Source organism: Panthera uncia (assembly GCF_023721935.1).
Source record: "Panthera uncia isolate 11264 chromosome A3 unlocalized genomic scaffold, Puncia_PCG_1.0 HiC_scaffold_12, whole genome shotgun sequence".
Classification (NCBI taxonomy): Eukaryota; Metazoa; Chordata; class Mammalia; order Carnivora; family Felidae; genus Panthera; species Panthera uncia.
In genome coordinates, this window is record NW_026057579.1 from 21,297,466 (window position 1) to 21,321,996 (window position 24,531).

A 24,531-nucleotide genomic window follows, 5' to 3' on the forward strand; every position below is an offset into this window, starting at 1 on the left:
TGTTCTATAACTGTTGCTGGAATATAAAAATGTAATTTTGTTAATTTTATGTCCAGCTACCTTGCTGTGCTCTCTTATTCTAATAATGTATCTGTAGGTCCTTTTGGGTTTTTTAAGTAGGTAATCATATCATTTATAAATAATGACAATTTTTTTCTTCCTTTCTAATTATTATACTGTTATCTTACTGCACTAGCTAGATCCCCTGATGAAGTGTTGAACAGAAGCATTGATAGTGAGTAATCCTTCCCTTATTCCTGATTTTAAAGGGACTATTTCATCGTTAACATTTTGCCACTAGGTGACATATTTCACCATTAAGAATGTTTGCTATAGGTTTTTGGTAGATAGCCTTACTCAGGTTTAAAAATCTCTACTTGTGGTGCCTGGGTGGCTCAGTAGGTTAAGCATCTGACTCTTGATTTCGCCTCAGGTCATGATCTCATGGTTTGTGACTTCAAGCCCTGCCTGCATCAGGCTTTGTGGTGGTAGTGCAGACCCTGCCTGGGATTCTCTCTCTCTCTCTACCCCTCTCTCTCCACCCCTGTCCCCCACGCTGGCCTGTGTGTGCGTAGGCTCTCTCTGTCTCTCAAAATAAACTTCAAAAAAAATGTCCTTTTCCTCTTGGTTTGCTTAGTACTTTTATCATGAATGAATATTAGCTTTTTATTAAATGATTCTGTATCTATTGAGATCGTAATTTTTTTCCTCCTTTATTAATGTGGTAAATTTCACTGGACAGATTTTTCTTTTTTTTTTTTATTATCATTATTTTTTTTAATATTTATTCTTGAGAGACAGAGCATGAGTGAGGAGGGGCAGAGAGAGAGGGAGGCACAATCTGAAGCAGGCTCCAGGCTCCAAGCTGACAACACAGCGCCCAATGCAGGGCTCGAACCCACAAACTATGAGATCATGACCAGAGACGAAGTTGGACACTTAACTGACTGAGCCACCTAGGAGCCCCTTAGTTTACTAGTATTTTGTTTCAGATTCTTGCTTCTATGTTCTGTGCTCTTTTAATCCTCTAAGGTTAGCCTGTAAATTACCTTTCATTTTTACTTTTCTTGTCTGGTTTTGGTATTAAACTTATTCTGGCCTGATACAATGAGTTGTAGAGTTTGCCCTTTTTCTATTCTCTGGAAAAGTTTTCATAAGCTATGAAATGATCCTTGATAAAAAGTTTGATAGCACTTGGTAAAATCATTTGAATCTCGTGGTTTGGGTGTATATGTGTGTGTGAATGCTTTATAATATGTATTTCATTCCTTGAATATTTATGAGATCATTTAGGATTTCTGTTGTTTACACTCACACACGTATACACTCAGTTCTTCTATAATGCTTGTTTTGAAAACACAAATTTGTTCCAACACAATTGCTATATTAAAGAACAATTCGAGCATAACCTGAATTTCCTTGCTTCTGCACCAGTTTTGTCCATAAGAGACATAGAAAAATACCCAGCAGAACGAAGAAGTCCCATAGGAGTACGCAAACGCACACACATACACACCTCAAACATCTCACAAGCAGCTGTGTCACCGTGTGTGTTATGAGCCAAACCCATCCATTTCTGGGGCTACAACTTTCTATCCAATTTCAAATAACTTCTGCCATTTGGTAATAACATACAAGCTGCAACCCTTTCCTCCCATTGCTTCATCCACACTCCATGTGCGCAGGAAGGGCACAGCAGCGTGAATGGGGAAGAAAGAAAACTAAGAAGACCCCAAGTTTTTGGTTTTGGGACCTGATAGATGCTGACATAATTTACCAAAAATGCAGGAGGTGGAACAAGCGTGGGAAGTGATGAGTTCTGCTTGAGGATGTTTTAACTGCCTGAAGAACACTCAGATGGGCTTCTGAAGTTCAGCAGAGCTCAGGGTTAAAATAGAGAGGTGTAACGGTGATAGTGATTGAGGGGCACCTGGCTGGCTCAGTCGGTTAAGCTTCTGTTGCTTTCGACTCAGGTCATGATCTCATGGTCACAAGATCAAGCCCCATGTAGGGCTCAGCACTGGGCGTAGAGCCTGCTTAAAATTCTCTCTCTTCCTCTGCCCACTGTACCCTCCCCTGCTTGTGCTCTCTCTTTTCTCTCAAAGAATAAATAAAAATAAAGGTGATTGTGAGTGAGATCACATGGCCCTGGGAAGCCTGAGACACCTACAGAGCAGCAAAGGAAGAAGAAGCAAAGGAAAAGACAGAAAATGAAGGGCCAGAGATGGTGGAGGATAAGGGGGAAGGTGCATCATGTAAGCCAAGGGAGGATGGCGTTTTGAAAATGAGTGGCCAGCATTTAATGGCTACCAGTCACTGAGGGTTTCCCTGGTCAGATATGATCTCACACTTAATCCTCAAGGCCATCCAGAGGTAATGGTGAACACATTCCTTTCAAAAAGGAAACAGGCTCAGGTTTGTTACAGAAGTTGATGAGTCACACAAGTAAATAATACGAACCCCCATTTCCTTGTCTCTGATGCTGGAGTTGACCTTTGACCGTGCTGAGCTGCATGGTCTCCATAGGAAGGCAGAGGCCAGGTTTAAGGAGTTGAGGGGGGAATGGCAAGTGGGGACAAGGAAACAACACTACGGTGGCGGGGGGCTGGGGGAGAAGAGCGAAGCAGATTGTTTGGACAGGTGGAAGATAAGGGAACGAGGAAAGGTGATTTTTGTCTGTTTCAGGATAAAGCCGATATAAACATTCACTTGTTCATTCAGTAGACATTTATGCATATTGAACATTTACTTCCAGGCACTGAGGATCTAGCAGGAAGAGCCAATGTCCCTGTCCTTGTGACATTTAACGTTTTAGTGGGGGCGGCCAGCAATAAGTAAGCAATTGATAAATACACAGTTGTACATGGAGGTAGGTCTACTAAGCACAGGCAAAGCAGGGAGAGCTTAGAGAGTGCTGGAATGCAGGAACGGTCACTGGGGGAGAGCAGGAGCACAGGAAAGGTCTCTCCGTCCCAGAAGTGACATTTGAGCAGCCCCCTGGTCTTGTGGGTCTTGAGCAAGTGAGTGGCATGATCTCTTGGATTTAAGTGGGTTTGGAAAAGGTAGCAGAAAGGGAAGGGGCGAGTGAGATGCCTACTCTTTGTCAGCAATAGGCCCAGGGCTGGGCCTTAGTGGCGAGCAGACATCCTCTTCCTCTGAAACAGGAGGACTGGCTCTGAGGGTGGGTGTCAGAAGAGGGACAGGGACACGAGGGGAGGCCCTGTGGGCAAATGTGAGTCAAAGGATCCAGAGTAGGAATAACGGGTTGAGTCAGGAATGATAATTCTCGATGAGTACAGATAATACCGTGGGATCGGAGCATAGAGTCCGAGGTGGGGATGCTGGCATTTGGTTTCAGAGGAGGAGAGGTCCTCCTGGTACCAAAGTCTGGGCATCAGCTGTTCCTCCAACAATTGTTTCCAGCACTGGCTGTCTCCACAAGCTTTAGAGTCAGGCCCACTTAGGTTCAAGGCCATTTTTGCCACCAACTGACCTTAGGCAAGTTACTTAATCTCAGCCTGTTTCCTCACCTGAGAATGAGAATAATAGTACCCACTTCGTAGCACTGCTGTGAGGGAGAAATGGAATAATACATTTTGGGCAGTCCCTGGTCATCTAACCCCTGACCCCAGAGGTGGCCCCCTGCAGCTGTATTTGGACAGTACAGTTCTGCTTGAGGCTGCACTCCTGGGAAACAGGTAACAGAATTCGGCACAAGCTTCTGATCCTACCTCAATTGCCCATCTTTCCAAAGCACGGCATGATAACATGGGAGAAACTTTACCTTGCCTTCTGTCTTAGCAGGTACTGTTCCCCACAGCCAGTGATTTTCCACTGTTGAGAAACTGGTTGTGTGTGTGTGTGTCTCCGTGTACAGCCAGGGGTGAGCAGAGCTTCCTGGCAGCCCCTTAGGCAGATGGACAACGAAGAGAAGCTGAACCCAGCTCTTTCCCTGATGCCCTGTGACCTCAATGATCACCTACCCATGTCAGTGTCACAAGCAAGGGCAGAGAGTTCAGGCATCATATAGACCAGGTCGCACTGTGTACTCTCACTCTGAGGTCAGGTTCCTTCTCGGGCTACAACGTTTGTGGAAGAAGCAAAGCGTTTCATGCTTTGAGGGGCAGACCGTCCCTGAATGTGAGTCTGAGCTCCGGCAGTGTTAGGGGTGACTCTGGAACCTAAGAGGCAGTCAAAGCTCTAAAGAGGAAGTGGAAGGGGGCCTACCCCTGCTCGGTGGGCTTGGGAAAGCTGACCCCATGGAGGGGACAGAGCAGGGGGCTGGGGAGAAATGCAGGGGGGCAAGTCCGCACCTCCTGGTCACCTCTTTAGGTGTCTGGGCTTTTCAAGGAGTTGCTGGGGCATCAGAACCCCCATGGGTTCCCCAACACCTCTGCAGCTCCCCCCCACCCCCAGCCCACACAAGCCACTGTGGCCTGCTACCCTGTCTACTCTAGAGTCTCAACTTTTTATCTCCTCCAAAGCAAAGGAGGAACCCATGCCCCAGGTGGCATCTCTGGCCTGAGGAAATGCAGAATCAGGGATATATGGCTGAGGACACACAGCCAGGGGCAGTGACGTCAGGCACCCTCCCCCTTCCCTCCTTGGGCAGTGGTTTCCCAGGAGGTGGGATGAGAGGGCTGGCCACAGTCATATTTTACAGAATCAGTAGAAGATAAACCTTTTAATTTTTTTTTTTTTTTTGAAAAAATAAACCTCAGTGGATCTTTCTTCCTCAAAGATATGGCCTTTAGAAAACTGTGGTCCCTGTGCTTTTTATAAGATACCATTTCAAAAAAATATTTCCACAAAAAGAACTTTTGTTCATAAAAATGATTGATCTTTGCTGGCTCCATATCGGCCTGTGTCCATTTCCAGAAACAGTGTTATCTGAACAAAAGAGAAAGGCTTGAGAAACGCCTCTGGCGGCCTGCTCAGTCTCCTCACCCCACCGCTGTCCCCATGTGCTCCCTCTGGGGTCTGTTGGCCTCAGTGCATCTGTCTGTGTCTCTCTTCGTGACATCCCCAGCATGTCCATCTGTCCCCACTCTGCCCATTCGTGCGATGTCTGTCAGCCTCTCTCTCCGATGTCTACTGGAGTGTCAGGAGGAACAAGAGGTCTGTGTGTCTGTCCTGTCGGGTGAGCAGGTTGTGGGCTTCCTTTTTCCAGGAATAGCTGCTATTGGGATGCTTTCCAGGTCAAGGTTACCTGGAGCTGGGTGGTCAGGGGCACAGGCCTATCTGACCTGGTCTGTGGTCAACAGGCAAGAAATGACGGCTGAGGGAACTGGAGACCAGGCTGGTCCCTTCAGGAAATGTCACTGAAGACTCCATATCCCAGGGGAAAAGATGGGTCGCATGTAACCTTCGAAGTAAGTGTGCTAAGGGGCAGAGAAGAAAGGAACGTCGAGCCCAGAAGATGCTGGCTCCTGCTGTTCCAGCCCACGCAAGCTCAGACTTCAAGCAAGGGTGTAGCTGGTCCGCCTGTAAAAGGAAAAGGGGCCAAAGAGAAAGATGAGGGTGGAAGGGGACTCTGTCCTGCCATAGACCCCACGCCCGATGGAAGTGGCAGGTCCCTGCCATCCTAGCAACTCCTCCCCTTCACAGCCCCTTGGGAAAAGCTACAGCCCTTGTTTCCCCAAGTCCCCCCAACAATTCCCCATGTGCATGTCACTCCGAGTGTGACATGTGATCTCAGTGTTACTCGGCCCAAGTCTGAGCCATCCACACTGAGAATGAGGGACGGATGACAATGCCACTTCCTGCCAATCCTGTACAGTCCTCTGTATGCACACGTGCTCAAAGTTCTGAGTGTGTGAGCATCTCCAAAAATGCGGCCACGTGCTCGTGAAAGCCACTGGGCCGGACGTGTTGACGCTGCAGCACCAGCTTGGCTGTGGCCTCTGTGCTGGGCTTGGTTCACGGAAGTGAATAAAACACAGCCCTAGCCGTCCAGATCCCCCACAGTCCACTGGGAAGGCCAGCCAGTGGGTATCTCATCCCTGTGCGGAGGGATCAGTGCTCGGAAGTGGGAAGGACAAGGCTCAGGGAGTGGCTCAGCACAACCTGTGGGGGAAAGAGTAGAAGACAACCCAGCTTTCAGCTCCCAGGCTAGAGGATGGTGCCATCACAGGAGGAGGAGCCTAATGGGGGAAGAAGATGAGTTCGGCAGTTCGGGGCTCATCAAAACTGACTCCACACTGGTGGGACATCAGGAGGAGATGTGCAAATCAGAGCCCGCCATGTGGTTCCGGAACTTGAAGGAAGTCCAGGGGGGAGGGGCAGCTTTAGGAGTCACCGGGCACAAGAGGTGCTTGAGATCAAGCAAGTGGATGAGGTGAGGGGGCCAGGGGCTGAGAAGGGAGCCCTTCCACACCACCCTCTGACAGGTAATCGAGGGAGGGAGACTGAGAAGGGATGAGCAAAGCAGCTGAAGAAAATCCAGGAGAAGATGGCATCACCAAAGCTAAGTGCAGAGTCTGCAGAAGCAGGAGTGCTCAACCGCGTACGTGTCTCGGGGCACCTGCCGACCGGTCAACCTCACACCAGTGGATGTTTGTGCTTCCCTGCCTTGTGTACCCGTGTGCATGGGGTGCCCACCTCTGAAGGCTCAGCCGGCGGGAGTTCTGGCTGGGCACCTTTGGAGTGGGGCTGACCATGAGGATGCACAGACCGGTGAGGATCATGCAGGTGGGCACGGCGCCGATGAGGACCTTGAGGGTCACCACCACCTGCTCCGCCTGCTTGCAGGCTCCTGCCTCATACCCCGCAAACCTGGAGACACAGCATCCCACGCATCCAGCTCAGATCTCATGGAGCCCGGCTCCCTGCAGGAGGGGTCCCAGATACCCCACCCCCACACTACCCTGAAATTTGGATTCACTTCCTGGCCAGATCAGCCTGATCATGGCGGAAGGGAGAGTTGAGAGGATGGGCTGGCCAGGGAGGAGCTCAGACAAAACTAAGAATGTGGGGTACAGCCCCCAGAAAGGCCCCTCTCAGTCATGTGCACAGGGCAACCTGAGGCAGGTGGCTCCCCTACACTCTCTAAAGAGCAGAGCTTGGGTCCCTGACTCATGGGTGTCCCCTGGCCCATTAGGGTGGAGAACTCTGCCCTCTTCCTCCCACTCCAGTGGGAGTTAGTCTTTTGTGCCTCTAGTACAGTCCAGCCCTGGGACTCACCCCAGACTGAGAGTGGAGATGCCCAGGGCGCCTGCGCCGGAAAGCTTGGAGAAGAAGACATAGGATGAGTAGAAGATGGTCTCCAGGCCTGGGCCGTGCTGGTGCTGCAGCTGGAAGTCATCCACCACCTCTGGAAGCATGGACCTGGGGGAAGGGGCTGCAGAATTACCCCTTTTGTCCCCTTGGTAGCCATCAACACAAGAGCTTTCCGGGGACAGAGACCAAATCGGATCCATCCTTGGGTTCCTGCTGCCCAGGACCAGGAGTGGCCCACAGGGAGCCAGGCAATATGTGTGCTTGTGTTTCCTCCCTTCCCCCAACACAGCTGCCCACCGTTCCTGCTGTCTGGTGCTCTTTCAGGAGAGCTCCAGCGACTGAGCTGGTGGCCTCCGTCTCCTGCATGTGGGAGGGCCCTACCCAGCACAGGCTGGGCACAGGGGGCCTGGGACAACAGGTGGATGTGAAAGAGGACATACCCATGAGGAAGGACATGATGCTCCCACCCCTCCCCCTCACCCAGCCTACCAGGGTAGCAGCAAGGACACAGAAATGCTCATGCCAGATACAAAGGCCACCACATATGCCACAGGTGCTGTGGGCACAGCAGCCAACAGGATTGCAAAAGGCACCATCACCTGGGGAGATAGATACACTAGCTGATCCCTCCACCTGCCCCGGACTTGCTCTTTCAGTCCCACATTCACCCGTCTTTACTAATGACCCTGCACCTGGTCCTTTGCTAGGGATCGAAGACAAACAAATACAGATCAGCCCTGCCAGCTCCCAGGAGGCCGAGGCCCCAAGGCCACTTCCCTGACCCCACCACCTTCCCTGAAGGCACCTCGGCCCTTGCTTCCTGCCTCACTCACACAGATCCCAAAGGCCGATGTCTTCTTCCCAAATCGCTGTAGAACCCACTCCCACAGTGGCGTGCTCAGCACAGCTGAGACCTGTGAACAGACAGAATCATCCCAGTCCGGGCCGTGCTGCCAATGTCTTTACCCACCCAGGTTCCAGAAGCCCTGGCTTTTAGGTGGGATGCTCGAACTCCACTTTGCCCCCAGATTGGAACCAGTGGCTATGAACTTTATGACCCCGGACCCAATCCCACCCTCTGCTGGAGCGCAGATGACTAAGATCACAGCAGAGTCCAGAATGTTGACCAGAATTCCGGCTATGCCATGTCTTGTCAAGGACCACATAGTTCCCCAACCTAGGCCCCTGACTGACCTTGCCTCTGCCACCTCAGGACCACTCACCAGGATGGTTAGCACCACGCCCTGGACATGGTCATGTAGCCGGGAGGCATGTGTACAGAACAGGACCAGGTAGCTCTGCTCCACCTGAGGAGACCAACAGGAAGTAGGCTTGCATAGGGAATGGCAGGAACTCAGAAGTCAAGGGCAAGGCCTAGGTCTCAAGTCTGGCCTCTTCTTTGGGACCTCGAATACGGGTTGCTGCTGCCATCATGCAATCCCCTCCCCCACAGAGGACACTTAGCCCTGACACAGGGATGAATAACCATTTCTAGTCCCTCCTCACTCTTGCCTGGCTAGTGGACCTCACCACGCAGATTCTGTCAGGTTCCTAGCATCGGGGCCCTGACCCTCCCAGCCCCACAAGCTCTGTCCAGGTCTCTCTCCTCCGTGCACCAAACTCCCTAGGCCCCGTGCCAGCCACCATTTCTCCCTATTAAAGCCCAACTCTGGTTGGTGGAGCCGGGAGACCGAAGCCGAACATACACAGGGCAGTATGGCTAGAGCCAAGGCCAGAGGTACCTGAATGGCTGCTGAGATGAACAGGAAGGAGATGACCAGCTTCAGGTAAGGTGGGTGCCGGACAGTGAGCACCAGCCCAGCCAGGAAGCTCGGGCCTGGGCCTGAGGCTGGGACGGAGGAGCCTGTGACACAGGAAAGTGACACTTGGGCTTGGCAGAGTTCAAAACCAAAACCCACGCCCCAGAGGAGTCCTGTCCCTGCTTCTGCTTCCCACACTCTGATTGCACTCCCTTACCTGGTCGCTCCTTCACCCCTAGGCAGAGCAAACTACTGCACACAGGGTAGGTCACAGCAACCACAGCGGAGGCAATGGAGTAGAGACGAGTCTATGGGACAGGACAGAACTGGGGTGGAGGTGATGTCTCCCACCTACGGAAGAGGGGACACCCCGATGGGGGCAGAGGGACCCTCAGCCCAAGCCCAAGGATGCTGGGTGCCCCTCCTCCCAATCACCACAGCAGGAGATGGAGATCTCAGGGCCCAGAATGGTCCTTCTGCTGCCCCTGTGGCTCCTGCATGAATAGGAGGGCATCCATGCCACCAAGGGTCTGAGCCCTTCCTCTCTCCTTCTCTCTCATTTTTTAAGGCACAGATTTATTGCTGGGACTTCTGCAAGCTAGACCCTGAGGTTACAGTGGTGAATAAGTGACTCCTGCTTCGAGTGTGGAAGACAGACTCATGAGCCAACAGTTACAATATAGTGTGACTCACAATGACACAGACAAATGTGAACAACAGAAACGGTGCTCCCTGTCACCCAGGGGAAGATATACAAGTAATAAAATATATGTAGACATGCACAGGAGTAACAGTCACCTGCTACAGGAAAAGGTCGCCTCTGGGGAAGGGAAGAAAGAAGGAGGCAGGCTTGGGTGGGCTCAGCACGGTTGCACAGGACCCCACATTCAGGACGGTGCTGGGGTAGGCGTTAATGCTCTGCTGTCACCGTCTTGAAATGCTTGATCATTTTATCTATGAATTCGTGTTTTGTGAGTGAAGTCTGATGGGACGGTACAGCGGGACGTGACGTACCTGAAGCTTTGTGCTTTGGCTCACAGGAGGCTCCACCTCCTGGGGGTGGGGTCTCAGCCTCCTGCTTCCCATTCCTTTGCACTTTAGGCTAGGCCAACCCAAGGCCCCTGTCATCCGCACCCAGAGAGTGACCTGGTACCTTTGGGGAGGGGGCCTGTGGAGGCCTGAGTGGGGGGTGAACATGCATGTGGGTGGAGTCAGTCTGGGAGGGGCAAGGCCACCACCTCTGACCCTCAGCTGGCAGCGTCATGATGGGCCTGAGGGCAACTTGGTGGGGCCCCTCATGCACCTGGACCCAAACAATCCCTCGGTTAGGGCGGTGGGCCGTGGGAAGGACAGACTGACTTCCCTGCTGTCTCTGGAGCCCCGTGTTTTCATTTTGCACTGTAAAAGGCAAATTTCGTAGCTGGCCCTGCAGATGGGTCTGGGGATGGAAACAAGGGACTTCATTGTCATGTCTCTTCAGTGGGCACTGGGCCAAGATGTGCTACTATTCTCCTCCCATTGATTCTCAAGCCCGGGTGGGGGGCAGAATCCCCTGGAGGGCTTGTTCAAATATGGACTGCTGGCCTCCTCCCAAAATTTGTAAATCGGGGTGGGGTCCAAGATTTGCCTTTCTAACAAGTTTCCAGGTGCTGCTGCTGCTGCTGCTGTCCAGGGACCGCACTTTGAGAACCAGAGCTGTATAATTTTTTTTTGTAAATCTGACATATTTATTAAACGAGCTGGCAAACAAGAAAGACGCAGAGAAAAGCAAACCCGGGGAGGAGCAACCTGCGCCAGGACCTGAAGGTGAGGGCCACCCATGCTGGAACTCCTTTACAATGGCCACCTGACTGTGCTGGGGGAAGGGCTGGAAGCTGGGGTGCCCGTGTGGGAAGCTGTTGCAATACTGGGGTGACCGGGGAGATGTTGGTGTGTGGGCCAGGCTGGAGCAGGTGGGGATGCAGGTCATGACCTGATTCCAGATCTGCGGTCTAAAACACGGAGAGGAGTTGGTAATGGGCTGGAGCGGGGGGTAACGATTGAAGAGAGAGGACTAAATGATGGCTCCTGGGGTTCCGCTGGATAATGGTATCACTTGCTCAAGGGAAAAGTCGCTGAACTTGATGGATAAAATAGATGCATGTCCCTTAGTTGCTGAAGAGAGATCTGGTTTGCAGGGAGAGGAAGGGGGACTGCTCCCAGGTCTCCCTTGTCCTTGCACACCGGGGGTGAGGCTGGGGGTGGGGGCCACCTAGTCAGGGCTGAGTGGGACAGGCCACAGGAGACGCTTCCTCCCAAGCTCTGCAGGGACGTCAGACCCTCTCCTCTGCCCCTCCCTGCCTGTGGTCCCTCTCCACCCCTCTCCCCTCTTGCTGGTCTGCTTTAGAGGGAGGCAGGACGCCGAGTCCCGCCGGAGGAGCGGGAGGGAGCGAGAAGCGAGCGAGGACAGGGTGGCGTGGGCACTCACCGCGTCGGGAGAGACGGCGACCGGTCCGGGGAGTGCGGCGTCCTCGCACCTGTGCGGCCCGTGGGCGCCCGACACGATGAGGCCGTGGACGGCGGCCCCTATCAACGTCCCCGCCATCTCCATGGTCATCCCTGAGGCAGAGCGGCGCCAGGTGACCAGCGCTGGCGGGCCCGGGGGCGGCGGCCTCCCGCCCGATCCCACGCCCGCACTCACGGTACGCGGTGGCCGAGTCCCGCTCCCTCGGGCAGGGGGTCAGGAGCATGGTGAGCGCCGCGTAGGGCACCTGGAAGAACTGGGCGCCCAGGCCGGGCTCAGGCTGGCCCCCGCGGCCCAGACGCAGCCTCTGGGGGCCCGGGACCACAGCCCCCAGGCCCAAGCCGGTCCCTGCAGCAGGCTGGCACTGCCAGGCTGATCCCCTGTAGCCCAGAGGAAGGGGCGTAGGGCCGGAGGGGTGAGCAGGTGCCAGCAGTGGGGCCCTCCAGGACACCTACCCTCTCCCCTCCACACAGACTTCACAGTGGCCAATGGCCCTCTCTGGGGTTCCCGGAGTCCAGGCCCCGGGCAGGGGAGCCACTTGCTTACCGTGGCCAGGGCCTGGAACAGGGAGTAGAAGGTGGTGTACCAGAGGCCCCGCAAGCTGGTGAAGGGGGGCAGGAACCACAGGAGGAAGTAGGCCGTCGTGATGAAGGGCGTACAGCCCAGCACCCTGTGGAAGCACAGCCGAGGTAGGGCACCAGGACAGGGCGACTCTAAGGGCAAACCTGGAACAACCAAACCCCTCTGGGCAGAAATCCTCCGTCCCCAAGAGGAGCCCCGGGCTGGGTCTCTCAGGGTGGTCGGGGGGAGGTGGCGGTAGCCTGCAGTGTGGGGCCATTCACTGCAGAACTCTGGGCACTTGGGGCCTCCACTTGCCCATTCTCTGTATCCAGGCCTTCCAAGGCCTCCAGCCCACCCTGGCCACAAGTAGACCCCTAGATCTGGCCTGGAAGCCTTGGAGGCTTTGTCCAGCCCTGCGCCACCTGGTGAGGGAAAGCCCCTAGGAATATCTCTGAACTCCTGCATGGCTCAGCCTGACCTACTTGGGTACCAGCACCTATTACTGTCCTGTCCTCTAACCATCCACTGGCTTTCCACGGGGGCTGGGAGCCAGGATCTGTGGGGCTGTGGGGCCGCTCACCAGGGCATGAGTCGTCCAGACCCTGTCCTCCTACTTCTGTTGATGAAGAACCCAGCCACAGGGTCAGCAGCTGCCCCAGACACCTTTCCTCCAAACAGGACAAGTGACACCTGGGCAGCAGGGATCTGAAAAGCACAGGTCGGGGGGTGGGGGGGGATAGCCAAGGCCCCGCAGCGTCAGAGAGGGGTGTCTGGGCCTGCCCACCTGCCAGGAGAAAGTGCTGGCAACCTGGCAGGGGGCAGAACTGTGGTGTGAAGGTCTATTTGGTCTCTTTCCAGGGGCACAAATCCAGAAGGCTCTAAGGGCACGCCTGCACTAGTGAAGAGAGGGGCCAGGGGAGGAGCTGACAGGCACACACTGGCACATTCCCGTTATCACTCATGCCCAGCCACTTCTGGAGGAGGCTTGGTGGCCCTCATCTGAGGTGGCTCAGTGCAAGAAGGGTGACAGAGGTAGGCTTTTTGTTTCACAATGTAAATGTTTTATTCGTTTTTCTGATTACATAAATGACACACTCGTTATAAAAACATTCAAACAGTACAGAAAAATACGAGCAAAGCTCATCTGAAATCCCCCCATCCTGAGACAACTGCCAGAGCATTTTGGTGATCACCTTTTCAGGCATTTATTCATGTGCATTCAGAATTTATAATTTTACCTAAATGAGATCGTATCAGTGTCATTAAAAAAAATCATAGGTACTATATTAGAAATCTTTTTTCTGCTTCCCCTCTGTCCTCCATCCACCATTCCCTCCTATAGCCAACATTAACAGCCTATAGATATCCTTCTGTAATTTATTTTCTCCATGCTTGTATTTTAACCATATATAGTCACATAGACATACTCATGTACCTACATACATGGGGCGTGTCTTTGTTTTGGTAAAATGGGATCAATTTGTATTCTGTTCTCTCAAAGTAACTTCTCTCACTTGAGGGTCATTGCGGAAATCCCTCCAAGTCAACTGGTATGGATCTAGCTCATTCTTTTGAATGGCTACAGAATAGTCCATTATGTGGATATTGCACAACTTATTATACAACTACTTCTGTATTGTTGGGCATTCATATTGTTTCCCGATTTTTCACTACAAAAAGCCTGCAGTAAACATCCTCGAGGAGGTTGCCCTCAAAGGCACTTGGCTTCCTGTCAGGTTGGGGACAGAAGTGCCATCTGCCAAGTGAAGTACAGGTAGGGGTGGAAGAAGTGGGTACCAAGGAAGATGGGGGGCCCTGTGCTGCTGTCCACACTCACCTGTGCCACATCAAGTAGGAAGAGTTGGAGGTAAAAGGCAGTGGCGCTGGAGGCCACCTGGTTGGGGATCCCACCAATGCCATAGCACACCTTGGTACAGAATGAGAGGTGACCAGCTCTGCTGTCCTGGGGAGAGACGCAGGAGCTAAGCCCCCCACCTGCACGCGCATGCGCGCACACACACACACAGTTCCCCACACCCTCCTGACCCCCATAAGCATCCTGAGGTCCCTATGTCTGGAGGGCTTTTCCAGTAACCTCTCAGTCCCGATTTGCCCTAAATCATCTTAAAAGGAAGTGAGGCAAAGAGGAGGGAAAAAAAGTCCTAAACCATGACCTCTCAAAGATTCCACAGTGGAAGTTCTTCCTTACACTTCCCTCTCCGTGCTTACTGCTACAGTCTGTTTTACTTTGAGTCAGCAAGCCAGAGGGAACTGGGGGGGTCAGGAGGCCCCCAACTTTGCCACCAACTCCCTGTGTGACCTTGAATAGATCACTGAATCTAAGCCTCGTCTGTCAAATGGAACATTCCTGCCAACTTCAAGAGTTGTTTTGATGCACAAACGAAGCCGAGTGTTATTTGCTCCAGGAGCGGAGTTTAATGTTCAGGATTTCTGCCAGCGCTGAACCACTGGCAGCCTGAAATCAGCCGTGGCGAATTTATACCACAGATATCAGCAAACACTACATATCAGAGGTGCTTTCTTTATTTTCCTGGGGAGACTGTTTCCCAGCCCATCACTGAGATAAAGTATTGTTTATGACTCCAAATGTGTGCGTATCTCACAAGCCCTAAGCTATCCAGTGAACTCCAGACTGGAATATTCGACTGCCTACTCAGCCCCACATGGTTGCCTACCCGGCATTTCAGCTAAGCATGGTCAAAACACAACTCCTGATTTCCACCCATTGTCCAACCCAACTCCTAACCCTATTGTCCCCATTGCATTAAACGGCCTCCATGTCCACTCAGCAGATCAAGCCACAAACCTAGGAGCCCTTGATTTCTCTTTCCCAATCCCCCCACCAAATCGATCAGTGGCCTCCTAAATGGCTTCCCTGTTTCTGCTCTCGTTCCCTACTGTCCACTCCCTATGCAGCCGTGTAACATAAATTTGATCATGTCTCATCTCTGCTTAAAACCCTCCAACAGCTTGCCATTGCAGTTTGAATAAAATTCCGCATCCTTCCCATGGGGCCTACAGGAATCCACAGTCAGCCCCTCCCCCCCCTTCCCACCTCACTTCAACAGCTCTCCTCAACCATGGTGGCTTCCTTGCTATTCTTCAAAATGACCATGCCCATTGCTGCCTCAGGGCCTTTGCACTTCCTGTTCCTTCTGTCCACAAGGCTTTTCCTCCGAGTTTTTGCAGAGCTGACTCCTTGCCATTCAAGTCTAAGCCTGAATGTCATCTCAGAGAAGCCTTCCCTGACTACCCATGTCTCTCTCTCTCAATTATACTATCTGATATGTTCTCATTTATTCCCTGCCTCTCCCCACAAGAATATAAACTCTCTGAGAGCATGCACTATAATTTTTTATTCACCACCATGTCCCCAGTACCTAGAGCAATATTTGGCATATGCTCAGTATAGATATGCTGAAGAAATAAATGCCATGAAGACACTATGTAAAAGGCTGTTTCTCCAAAAGATGCTGGGAATCCTTCCTTTTCATCCTTTGCTCAGGGACGTAAGGGGGAGTGGAGGGGACTATGACTTTACCCATTTTAGTATCTTGCGGGACACCCCAAATGGGCCCTTCTGAAGGGAAGTTCTTGCTAGATAAGGGTTTATCATATCCTTTGCACACTCTTCCTGTTCTCAGAAGAGAACCACACACAGGGCAAAATGTGATGTCCTTTTCTGACATTGGTGTGAACATTATTTCAACTTCCAGAAAATTTTATTAACAGGCAGAATCCAACTTGATAGCCCCACTTCACCCCATGGGACTCTTGTTTCCCCCTAAACACTCCTAGCAAGCTTCTGTCACATAGAAGTCACTGGAAAGAGAAATTCCAGCTGAAACTCTCTTGGAACCTTGAGGATGACAGTTTCACCCACTTAAATCACAAGCCTTTCACAGTTAAGGGAGCACCGGTTTTGGTGCTAGACTAACTTGGATTCAAATTCTGTCTGCCACTTCTAGGGCAAGGTACTGAAACGTGGCTGGGCTTCACTTCCTCATGTGTAAAACGGGGTAAAAAATACACCTCGGAGGGTTGTTAGGAGAATGTAAGCCTGGCACTTCAGTTTTCCCTCTTGCCATTAATCTCACCCCGAACTTCCCTGGGAAATGAGGGTCTCCAGGGGGCTCCTTATCTCACTTTCTTTCTTAGGGGCCACAAATCCTTTGCTCTGAGGCGTCTGAGAGGAAGAACTGAGGCAACAAAGGGAAACCAGGTGAAGCGGCGCCACGACGGACCACTGCGCGCAGAGCAAGCAACGGACCTGTGCGTCCAGCGGCAAGCTCGGAGGTCCTAACCCCTCTCCAACACCGCCGGGCAGGCGCCCCGCCCCGAACACGCAGGAGATGAGGAAAGACGAGGACACCCCTGCCTTCCCACCTGCCCTCCACCCTCACTGGGAAGCCGGCTGCCAGGAAGTCATCTCTGGGGGGCGAGGGCCCAAGAGAGCCTGGTGCCAGGTTTTGAGAGGCTGGCTGAGCCTGCACGCTGTGCCAGGAGCCTGGGGTGAGGGGCAGCCCCGCACACACACCGGAAAGTCCCACCTGCCCGGGGTACAGGGGCGCCCTGGGAAGACCCGGGGTGTGGTGGACAACAGCCCTAGATTGGGAATCGGGAGCCCAGAGACCTGCCCTGGTCCCGCCAGCCTGGCTAAGACGCACCCAGCGGGTTACTTCACTTGTCCAGGACTCGCGAGCATCTGGCCTCTCGGCTCTCAGCGGTCCGAGTCCACCAAGGGGGTGGGAGGTGGGGGTCGGAAATCTGGAGCCCCGGGCCGGGGCCCCGCGCCCCTTCCCTCCGCCTCCCACGCGCAGCCCCAGCTCCCCCCCCCCCCCGCCCCGCGCTCCCCGCGCCGCGCTCCGAGGTGCGCGCTTCCGGCGGCGGCGGCGGCGGCGGCGGCGGCGGCGGCGGCGGCGCCTGGACGGCCAGGGCCCGGGGCGCTCCGGGAGACGAGGCCATGGCGCGCGGCAGCTCCGCCCGCGGCCGCTGCCCTGCGGCGTTATCGGCCGGCCTGCGCCCCGGGCCCCGCGGAGAGGGCGGCCCCGGGGCCGAGTGGGCGCGGCGAGGGGCGGGCGGCGCGCGGGGCGGCGGGAAGCCGCGAAGTGCTGTTTCGTTTCCACACAGGCGAAGTGCCTTGAGCCCCAATTCGCAGCGGGAGCGGGGGTGGGGTGGAGAGGCGGCCGGGAAGTCCCTGGGGACCGCTCTCCTCGGGGAAGGTCCCGGGGGGAGGGAGAGAGAGAGAGAGGGAGAGACGGACAGCCAGCGGCGGTTCGCGCTACACCCCTGCTAAATCCTGGCGGTGAAAGTCGCCAGATCAATTTATTTGGAAAACGAAGCTATAGAATGGACTTGTTTAGACTAAGATTGTGGCCGAGAGGCTTCCAACCGGTCAAGTTTAATACAAGATGCCTGAAACACACGCTGTCCAGCCTCACACAGATGGCATAGTATAGCCATGTAGCTAAGTTCTGGCCGGTGGATGGCTGGAGAGCAGCGTTCCAGAAAAGTCCTTACGAGAGAAGGGGTCACATCACACACTGACTTCAGACTTCAGTGTGTGAAGTCAGTAAAAATGCACCACGGACGTAAGCGTAAAGGTAAAAGTATACACCACCTCGAAGAAAACAGGAGCAAATCTACACAACCTTGGGTTAGACAGCCGTTTCTTAGGACACCACAAGCTGGACCATATCTAGATGAACAACTGTGCTGCAAACAATCCAACGAGTGCAAAGACAACCCTCTGAATGGGAGAAATATCCCCACATCATAAGGGCTGGTACTGGAATATATAAAGAACACTTACAACTTAACAATAAAACACTTAAAAACGGGCAAAAGATTTCAAGAGGTACTTTTCAATAGACAAAAAATAAGCACATGAAAAGATGCTTATGTCATTAGGGAAAACCAAAACTACAAGATCCCACAGCACTGGATGGCTAGGAATAAAAAGACCAACAATAACAGCACTGGGGAGGACGTGGAGAAATCACACATTGCTTGTGGGCATGTAAACTGGTGCAGGTGCTATAGAAAATGTTGGCAATTCTTCAAAAAGTTAAACGTGGAATTAGCATATGCCCCAGCAATTCTTCCCAAGTATATACCCTAGAAAAAAAACATGCTCACACAAAAATTTGAACACAAATATTCATATCAAGATTTAAAATAACCAAAAAGTGAAAACCCAAATGTCCCTTAACTGATGGATAAATAAAATGTGGTAGGTGTATCCATACAGTGGACTATTTATTATTCCACAATAAAAAGGACATGGATGAACCTTGGAAACATTAAGTGAAAAGATACGAAAACCATATACTGTATGATTCCATGTATACAAAATGTCCAGAATAGGTGCATCAACAGAGTGTAGAACTGAGGGCAGTTGAGTACAGGGTTTCTTCTAGAATGAAAACACTAGACAGAATGAAAACACTCTGAAATCAGATTGTGGTGATCCTGTGGTTATACTAAAAGCCACCGAATTGTACAGTTTAATTGGGCTAATGGTAAGGTAGATTACGTCCCAATAAAGCTACTTTGTTTGTTTTGCTTTTGTTTTTAAAGGGAAAGGTGTGTGCTTCTTCCCACTGGATGAAATGCAAATGTGGTGACTGGTGCTAGGACAGTCATCTTGAGACATGGAGGTCAGTGATGGTATGTGGAGACAAGCAACACGAGTCTGACCTTTCATGAAATGCTTCTACCAGCCCTGAATTGCTTCCATCCAAATTTTGCATGGAAATGAGTAACATTTTATTTTGAAGCTACTATGAGTTTAGATTTTCTGTCATGGCTAAATACAATCCTAAAGTATGCACCATCCGGTCTAAAGCAAGCCATTCCATTTCCAATGCCTCAATTCTTTTTGAGGTGTAACTGACACAGAACAGTATACTAGTTTCAGGTGTACAAAGTAGTGATTATTTCCTTATACTGCAAAATATGCCTCAATTCTTTAACCTACAAAATGGGTACCTTCTGTTTCCTTGATTGCAGCCTTATCAACAGTGGAAGGAGAATTAGATGATACATGTGCTAAATATTTAATTCTTTGGAAACTAAAACTCAAGCTGAAATTTCTTTGAATAATCTACCTTTACATACATTTTATTTGCGTTTTTAGGCCTGGGAACACTTCATTCCCAATATTTGTACTCTGCAGCACATACTACCACAGTTTTAATTTTGAGAGAAAAGTTAAAAAAAAAATGCCCTGCATCTTTTTTTTTTTTTACCCAGAAATATAATTAAAATACAAGGCATCTGTCCCTAACAGCTATTGTTCCTAAAATGATGTTCCTAATATAAATTTTTAAAGACAGATATGTTAGACTTCAAGAGATAAAACAGCAGGATTACAATAACCAAGAAGCCTGCCTTTTAATTAAATAAAACTAAACACTGAGTCACTTAAAAATATCTGAAAGGATGAACACCAAAATGTTATTAGAGGTTATGTTTGAAAGGTGAAATAGGTGATTTACAGATCATTTCAGCATATCTGCATTTTCTAATTTTCCACAATGAGTATGAATTACCTGTGAAAAAATATTTAAAATAAATGACAAAGAGCCAAATATTAGTCTACTCAATTAGCCACTTCTATTTGAAGATTTAGTGTGATGAGCAATTTTTTAATTAAATGGTTTGTACTTAGAGAAAGAACAAAGAAGTAAACTCTACCAAGGAGTTTTCATGCTAGTTCAACTCAGGACACAAATGGTTTTTAAAACATCTACCTCTGAGTATTAAAACTACCATATCTTAACACTTTTGAGTATTGAATGAAAGTAACACTGATTAAAGTACCTGACAAACAGAAGGCACCTAATAAACGTTCATTCTCAAACTGAAGGTCTTTGCCAGATAAAAATAACAAATGCATCCAGATGTAACTATTTTATGAGACAAATGTAGATTATTTCACAGATCCTTTTAATGAATTATTTCATTCTAAAGACAACAGTTCTTTAACCATTAGCAAAAGATTGCTTTTAAAATAAGGCACTGAAATAGATGCAAACATACTATATTTTAACACAAACACAATGAAAAAAGTATTCTGAATGAGAAAAGTATATAAAATAAATAAGACCAGTTTTGTAGCCTGCGTAACGCATAGTAATTTAACCATTAAATTAGAATCCGTAAAACTAGAAATGTACTTCTATGTATCAGCCTTAACAATGATTCTCAAGAAACTGATTACGAGTTCTGAAGCAACTACACAGGTCAAATTGTGTCCTACACCCAAAGTGTTTGATGATTTTCAAGTCTGCCTTCCCTTGCCAAACCAAATTCAGTCTATATTTTCTAAAGTATGTTTTGTGTATTCTACATATTTAATTAACAACTTTACAATTTTAAACTTTAAGGTAGACAGCTTTATCAGATGATTCTCATTTTAGAAAACCTCTGAGAATATTATTCACATTAATGAAAGTTTTCACAGTTAAAAAATGAAGGTTACTGCTGATGATGGGTCTTTGTAGGAACTTGTCACTGGGGTGTATTCTACATGTACACACAAGAAAGCCCCCTATGTATCTTGTGGATAAATAATTATAAACTGGAAAATCCGCAAAGGAGGCTTTTCTATAGGTACAAGAAAAATATTTCCAACAAGAAGCCCCTTTATAGAAAAAAAATGCAGAATCGCATATTGACTAGAATTATGCATATCAAATTATAAAATGCTTCATGATAGGTCTAGGGAAACATTTTCTTAGAGGCTGAAAAATACACTAACAATCATTTTATATTTGAAACAGTTCGCTGATTTTTACCATCCTTTCATTTTTTGTCAAAACGCCACTATTTTTGTTTCACTAAAGAGAGAGAGAGAGAGCTCTAACAGAGCTGTAAACATCACTGACAGTATTTTCTATTATATATCTGTTCATTTCTGGGAGTAAATGACAAAAGCAAAAGGCTCTCCTTTGCTCTCTCTCTCTCTTCCTAATAAAAGGACAGGCCTCTACCATTTGTAAGGCTGGGAGCCAGAAAAGCAAGCACTCTTACTATGGACCTCAAACAGAAGGCATATCTTATAAACCAGGTCACCTAGCTATGTGTATATTTCCCTTTTGTTATTCCTGAGCTTCTATTAAAAATCTCATTTAAATGTTCCACCCTCATCTCAGCTCTGCTTAGAGAAGATGAAGTATAAGTTTCTATCATGATTAGTTAAGAGTGAGAGGGGAACAGTCTAAGGACCAACTGAGTGAGATAAGGACACAACTTAAAGGTCTAGAAGTCCCATTTCAGTGGAGTCTTCCACTGTTCACAGTGAATGAAGCAGGCAGGTTTTCTTTCTTAGGGAAGAAGCATTGTGTTGGATTTCCTGAACACAGGTACTTCTCCTGTGTACCTAAGAATCAGATGAAATTAAACCTGCAGGATCTGGGACCCATCCCAGACACAATAAATCAGAATGCGTCTGGCAGGTGCCTGGAACAGACATTTTGAAATGCTTTCCAAGTGATTCTTACATGAATGTTTGAGAATTACTGTGAACCACTGCTTTGTAAGAATGGTTCTTTCAAGAGGTCCACAAAGTTAAAACTATTTTCAGAATCAAACTAAGACATTATTTGCTTTTTTTTTTCATTTTCTCATGAACATACAGTTGCGTTTACTAGCAGCTACATGGTGTGCAATATCACAACAGATTGAATGTGGAAGCAGACGTGAGGTTCCATCTGTCTTCTTTTAGACCGTAAAGACAGTTGCAAAAAATGGAACACAATGCCACTTTTTTCACGAAATCTTTAGAAAATGCATTTTTCATTAAAATGTGATTTATACTAACATGTGCTTATTATTTTATTGAATAAATATCTTTTAACTTTTTATTTTCAATGTTATATATATATAACACACATAAACAAAAGGTCTTGAGACCAAAAAGTTTGAGAACTGTTCTTTCCGGCAGATACCCACTACTGCCCTATGGACATTACTGCTGACAGGTATGGCTACTTAGTTTCTTGGCACATTGAATGTACATTTCACTTTAAATAAGATTCAAATAGAGAATTTGCAAAATAAGCTTCTTAAACTTATGTTCAGGCAAGGGAATTCAATCTGACAATGAAATATTCAAGTCTAACCAGTTTTAGTTAGAACTTTAAAATAAACATGTTTCCCTTGGTGGCATCAGAACGTAAATAAATAATCCTTTAACGTATACACAGGTTGACTCTGATATATGGAATAGGAAACCGTAGTTCACGTGATGCATTTAAAAAATAGTAGCAATGTGCCAACACAGGCATTAGAACAGATTCTACGTGAGTGGTAGCAAATGAAAGGTTTACTCAAAATGTTAGCTAAAAACAAAACCCTAATTTTCAAAAGAAAATAAAATAGGGGATCAAGTTGGATTCCTGGATAGAATTTTTTAAAGATTACACTTCTTGAAAGTATAGAAATGTGAATAGGCAGATTAGTATTGACATTATACTACAATGCCCAATTTTATTCTTAAATAAAAATATATTTTAGATACTGTGCCAAATTAATATTTGAGTATAGCTTGCCATTAGAAAATAAAAACTGAGAACACTTTGAGGTTCAGGCATAGTTGTGGTGAAAGTAGTCCTTTCTAGCCTTCTGACTGTATCCCAGGTATAAAATAATTACATTGATGCTTTGAATTTGCATGTACAAATTTCTTAATGTATTGCTATTTAAAAAATCTGAGATAGCTGACATTGAAACAAATCACTGCTGGTTGGGACCATCTGAATGAATGATGTGTGAATACATTTGCTAATTTATACCATATTTAGATTCTATAGGATATAGTGATTTAATAGATCTTATTGTTGAATAACTGGTATTTGAAAATAAGTGTTTTCTGAGTAGCCTTTTGGAAAAAGTGCATTGAATACAGTTTCTAGTCATAGTTTACATTCCTAACTTGTACTTATTTAAAATCTTCTCATCAGGAGGGAGTTAAATAGCGCTCTAACCAAAAGTCCAGCAAATCAGATCTACTTTCCCTCATTTTGGTTTGAGTGTTCATTTACAACCATCATTTCTCTGCAAACTTTCCACTTAGTGTATCAAAAATCAATGTTATGAAAGTTCTCTAAAAGGTTCAGCGGTTTTTTGGAGTCTCTGAATGATTACAGCATTCTGTAAATCTGCTTCTTCCAGTGTGAGTGTTTCATCTAGCAATCTGAGGGAAGGAAGAGCTGTGGCCAGGGAAAAGGGAGGGCTTCTCTGAGATCCTTGGTATTTTTCAATGAAGTCTTTGATGTGGCTTATCCTGTAAAATAGCACAGACTATTAATATAATTTTATGAAAACGTGGATTAGTTAATGTAAGGTAATAACTTGATGATATTTAGCTATGTTCATACATAGAGCAGTGAAATTATGATGATAGAACTAATCATCTGGGTGTTTTCTAAATGCTTATTTATTCTTGACAGACAGACAGACAGACACACACACACACACACACACACAGTGCATGGAGGAAGGGCAGAGAGAGGGAGACACAGAATCCAAAGCAGGCTGCAGGCTCTGAGCCACCAGTACAGAGCACCATGCAGGGCTTGAACTCACAAACTGCAAGATCATGACCTAAGCCAAAGTCGGATACTTAACTGACTGAGCCACCCAAGCACCCCGGGTTATCTTTCTTAAAAGTTGACTCTGGATAGTAAGGAATTACTAGGATTTATCTTTAGTGTGATGAGGGTGTTATAGTTACATTTTTAATTTTTTTTAACTTTTTTTATTTTAGAGAGTGAGAGAGCCAGAGAACTCGAGCAGGGGAGAGGGGCTGAGGGGGAAGAGAGGGAAGGAGAGGGAAGGAGAGGGAAGGAGAGGGAGGGAGAGAGAGGGAGAGAGGGAGGGAGGGAAGGAGAGAGAGGGAGGGAGGGAGAGAGAGAGAGGGAGGTGTGATGCTACTTGGGTGCTGTAGCTATTCAGACTAGTAATTCTGATTCTTTTAAAGCAAAGTAATTTGGAGGGAGGGAGAAGAAACAGAGAGTCCCAAGAAGGAATGTCTGTAGTCTTACCAACATTTACTCTAATGCCTTTGCATCACCTCCTCCCTAAAAGGAGTATGCGCCACTGTGTTGCATTTGCACCATTAATGAGTGCAGGTAACTTGTATGTGAAGGATATAAAGTAACTTCGGTTTTGGTTCAGGAGCAGGAATGCAATTATTACATTAGAGACGCTATGCCACACAGTATCTGGCTCACGGTAACCAACTACTGCCAAAAGAAAGGTTTTGTAATAAAATTATGGATGCATCCTAAAAAAATAAAAAAAATGTGCAAATTAAAAAAATTAAAACAAAGTCTGATTAATAGACAATAAATATTGTTGGTCAATGATTATTAAATGCTTCAGTAATTTAGGAGAAAAAAATCTAGGTGACTATTTGCTACTGAAAATGTTGGAGTATTTTTCTACACAAAGAAGTTGAAA

At 48.3% G+C, this 24,531-nt stretch overlaps 2 protein-coding genes across 3 annotated transcripts in view; both read right to left on the minus strand.

Moving 5' to 3' along the window:
- Positions 1-4,507: 4,507 nt before the first annotated feature.
- On the minus strand, positions 4,508-16,834 carry MFSD2B (MFSD2 lysolipid transporter B, sphingolipid). Its single transcript, XM_049652471.1, is given in 14 exon segments — positions 4,508-5,484; positions 6,601-6,774; positions 7,183-7,326; positions 7,708-7,817; positions 8,052-8,132; positions 8,442-8,525; positions 8,961-9,082; positions 9,196-9,286; positions 11,446-11,576; positions 11,659-11,737; positions 12,028-12,151; positions 12,623-12,747; positions 13,880-14,055; positions 14,058-16,834. Coding segments are annotated over 14 exon segments (1,509 nt in total). The 5' UTR covers positions 14,101-16,834; the 3' UTR covers positions 4,508-5,459.
- A 2,823-nt stretch (positions 16,835-19,657) lies between these two features.
- UBXN2A (UBX domain protein 2A) overlaps positions 19,658-24,531 on the minus strand; it is a 45,964-nt gene continuing 41,090 nt past the window's right edge. For both annotated transcript variants that reach the window (XM_049652472.1, XM_049652473.1), the window contains exon 7: positions 19,658-23,353. In XM_049652472.1, coding sequence (XP_049508429.1) covers positions 23,161-23,353 — 193 coding nt within the window. In that variant the 3' untranslated portion in view covers positions 19,658-23,160. The remainder of the gene's footprint in view (positions 23,354-24,531) is intronic.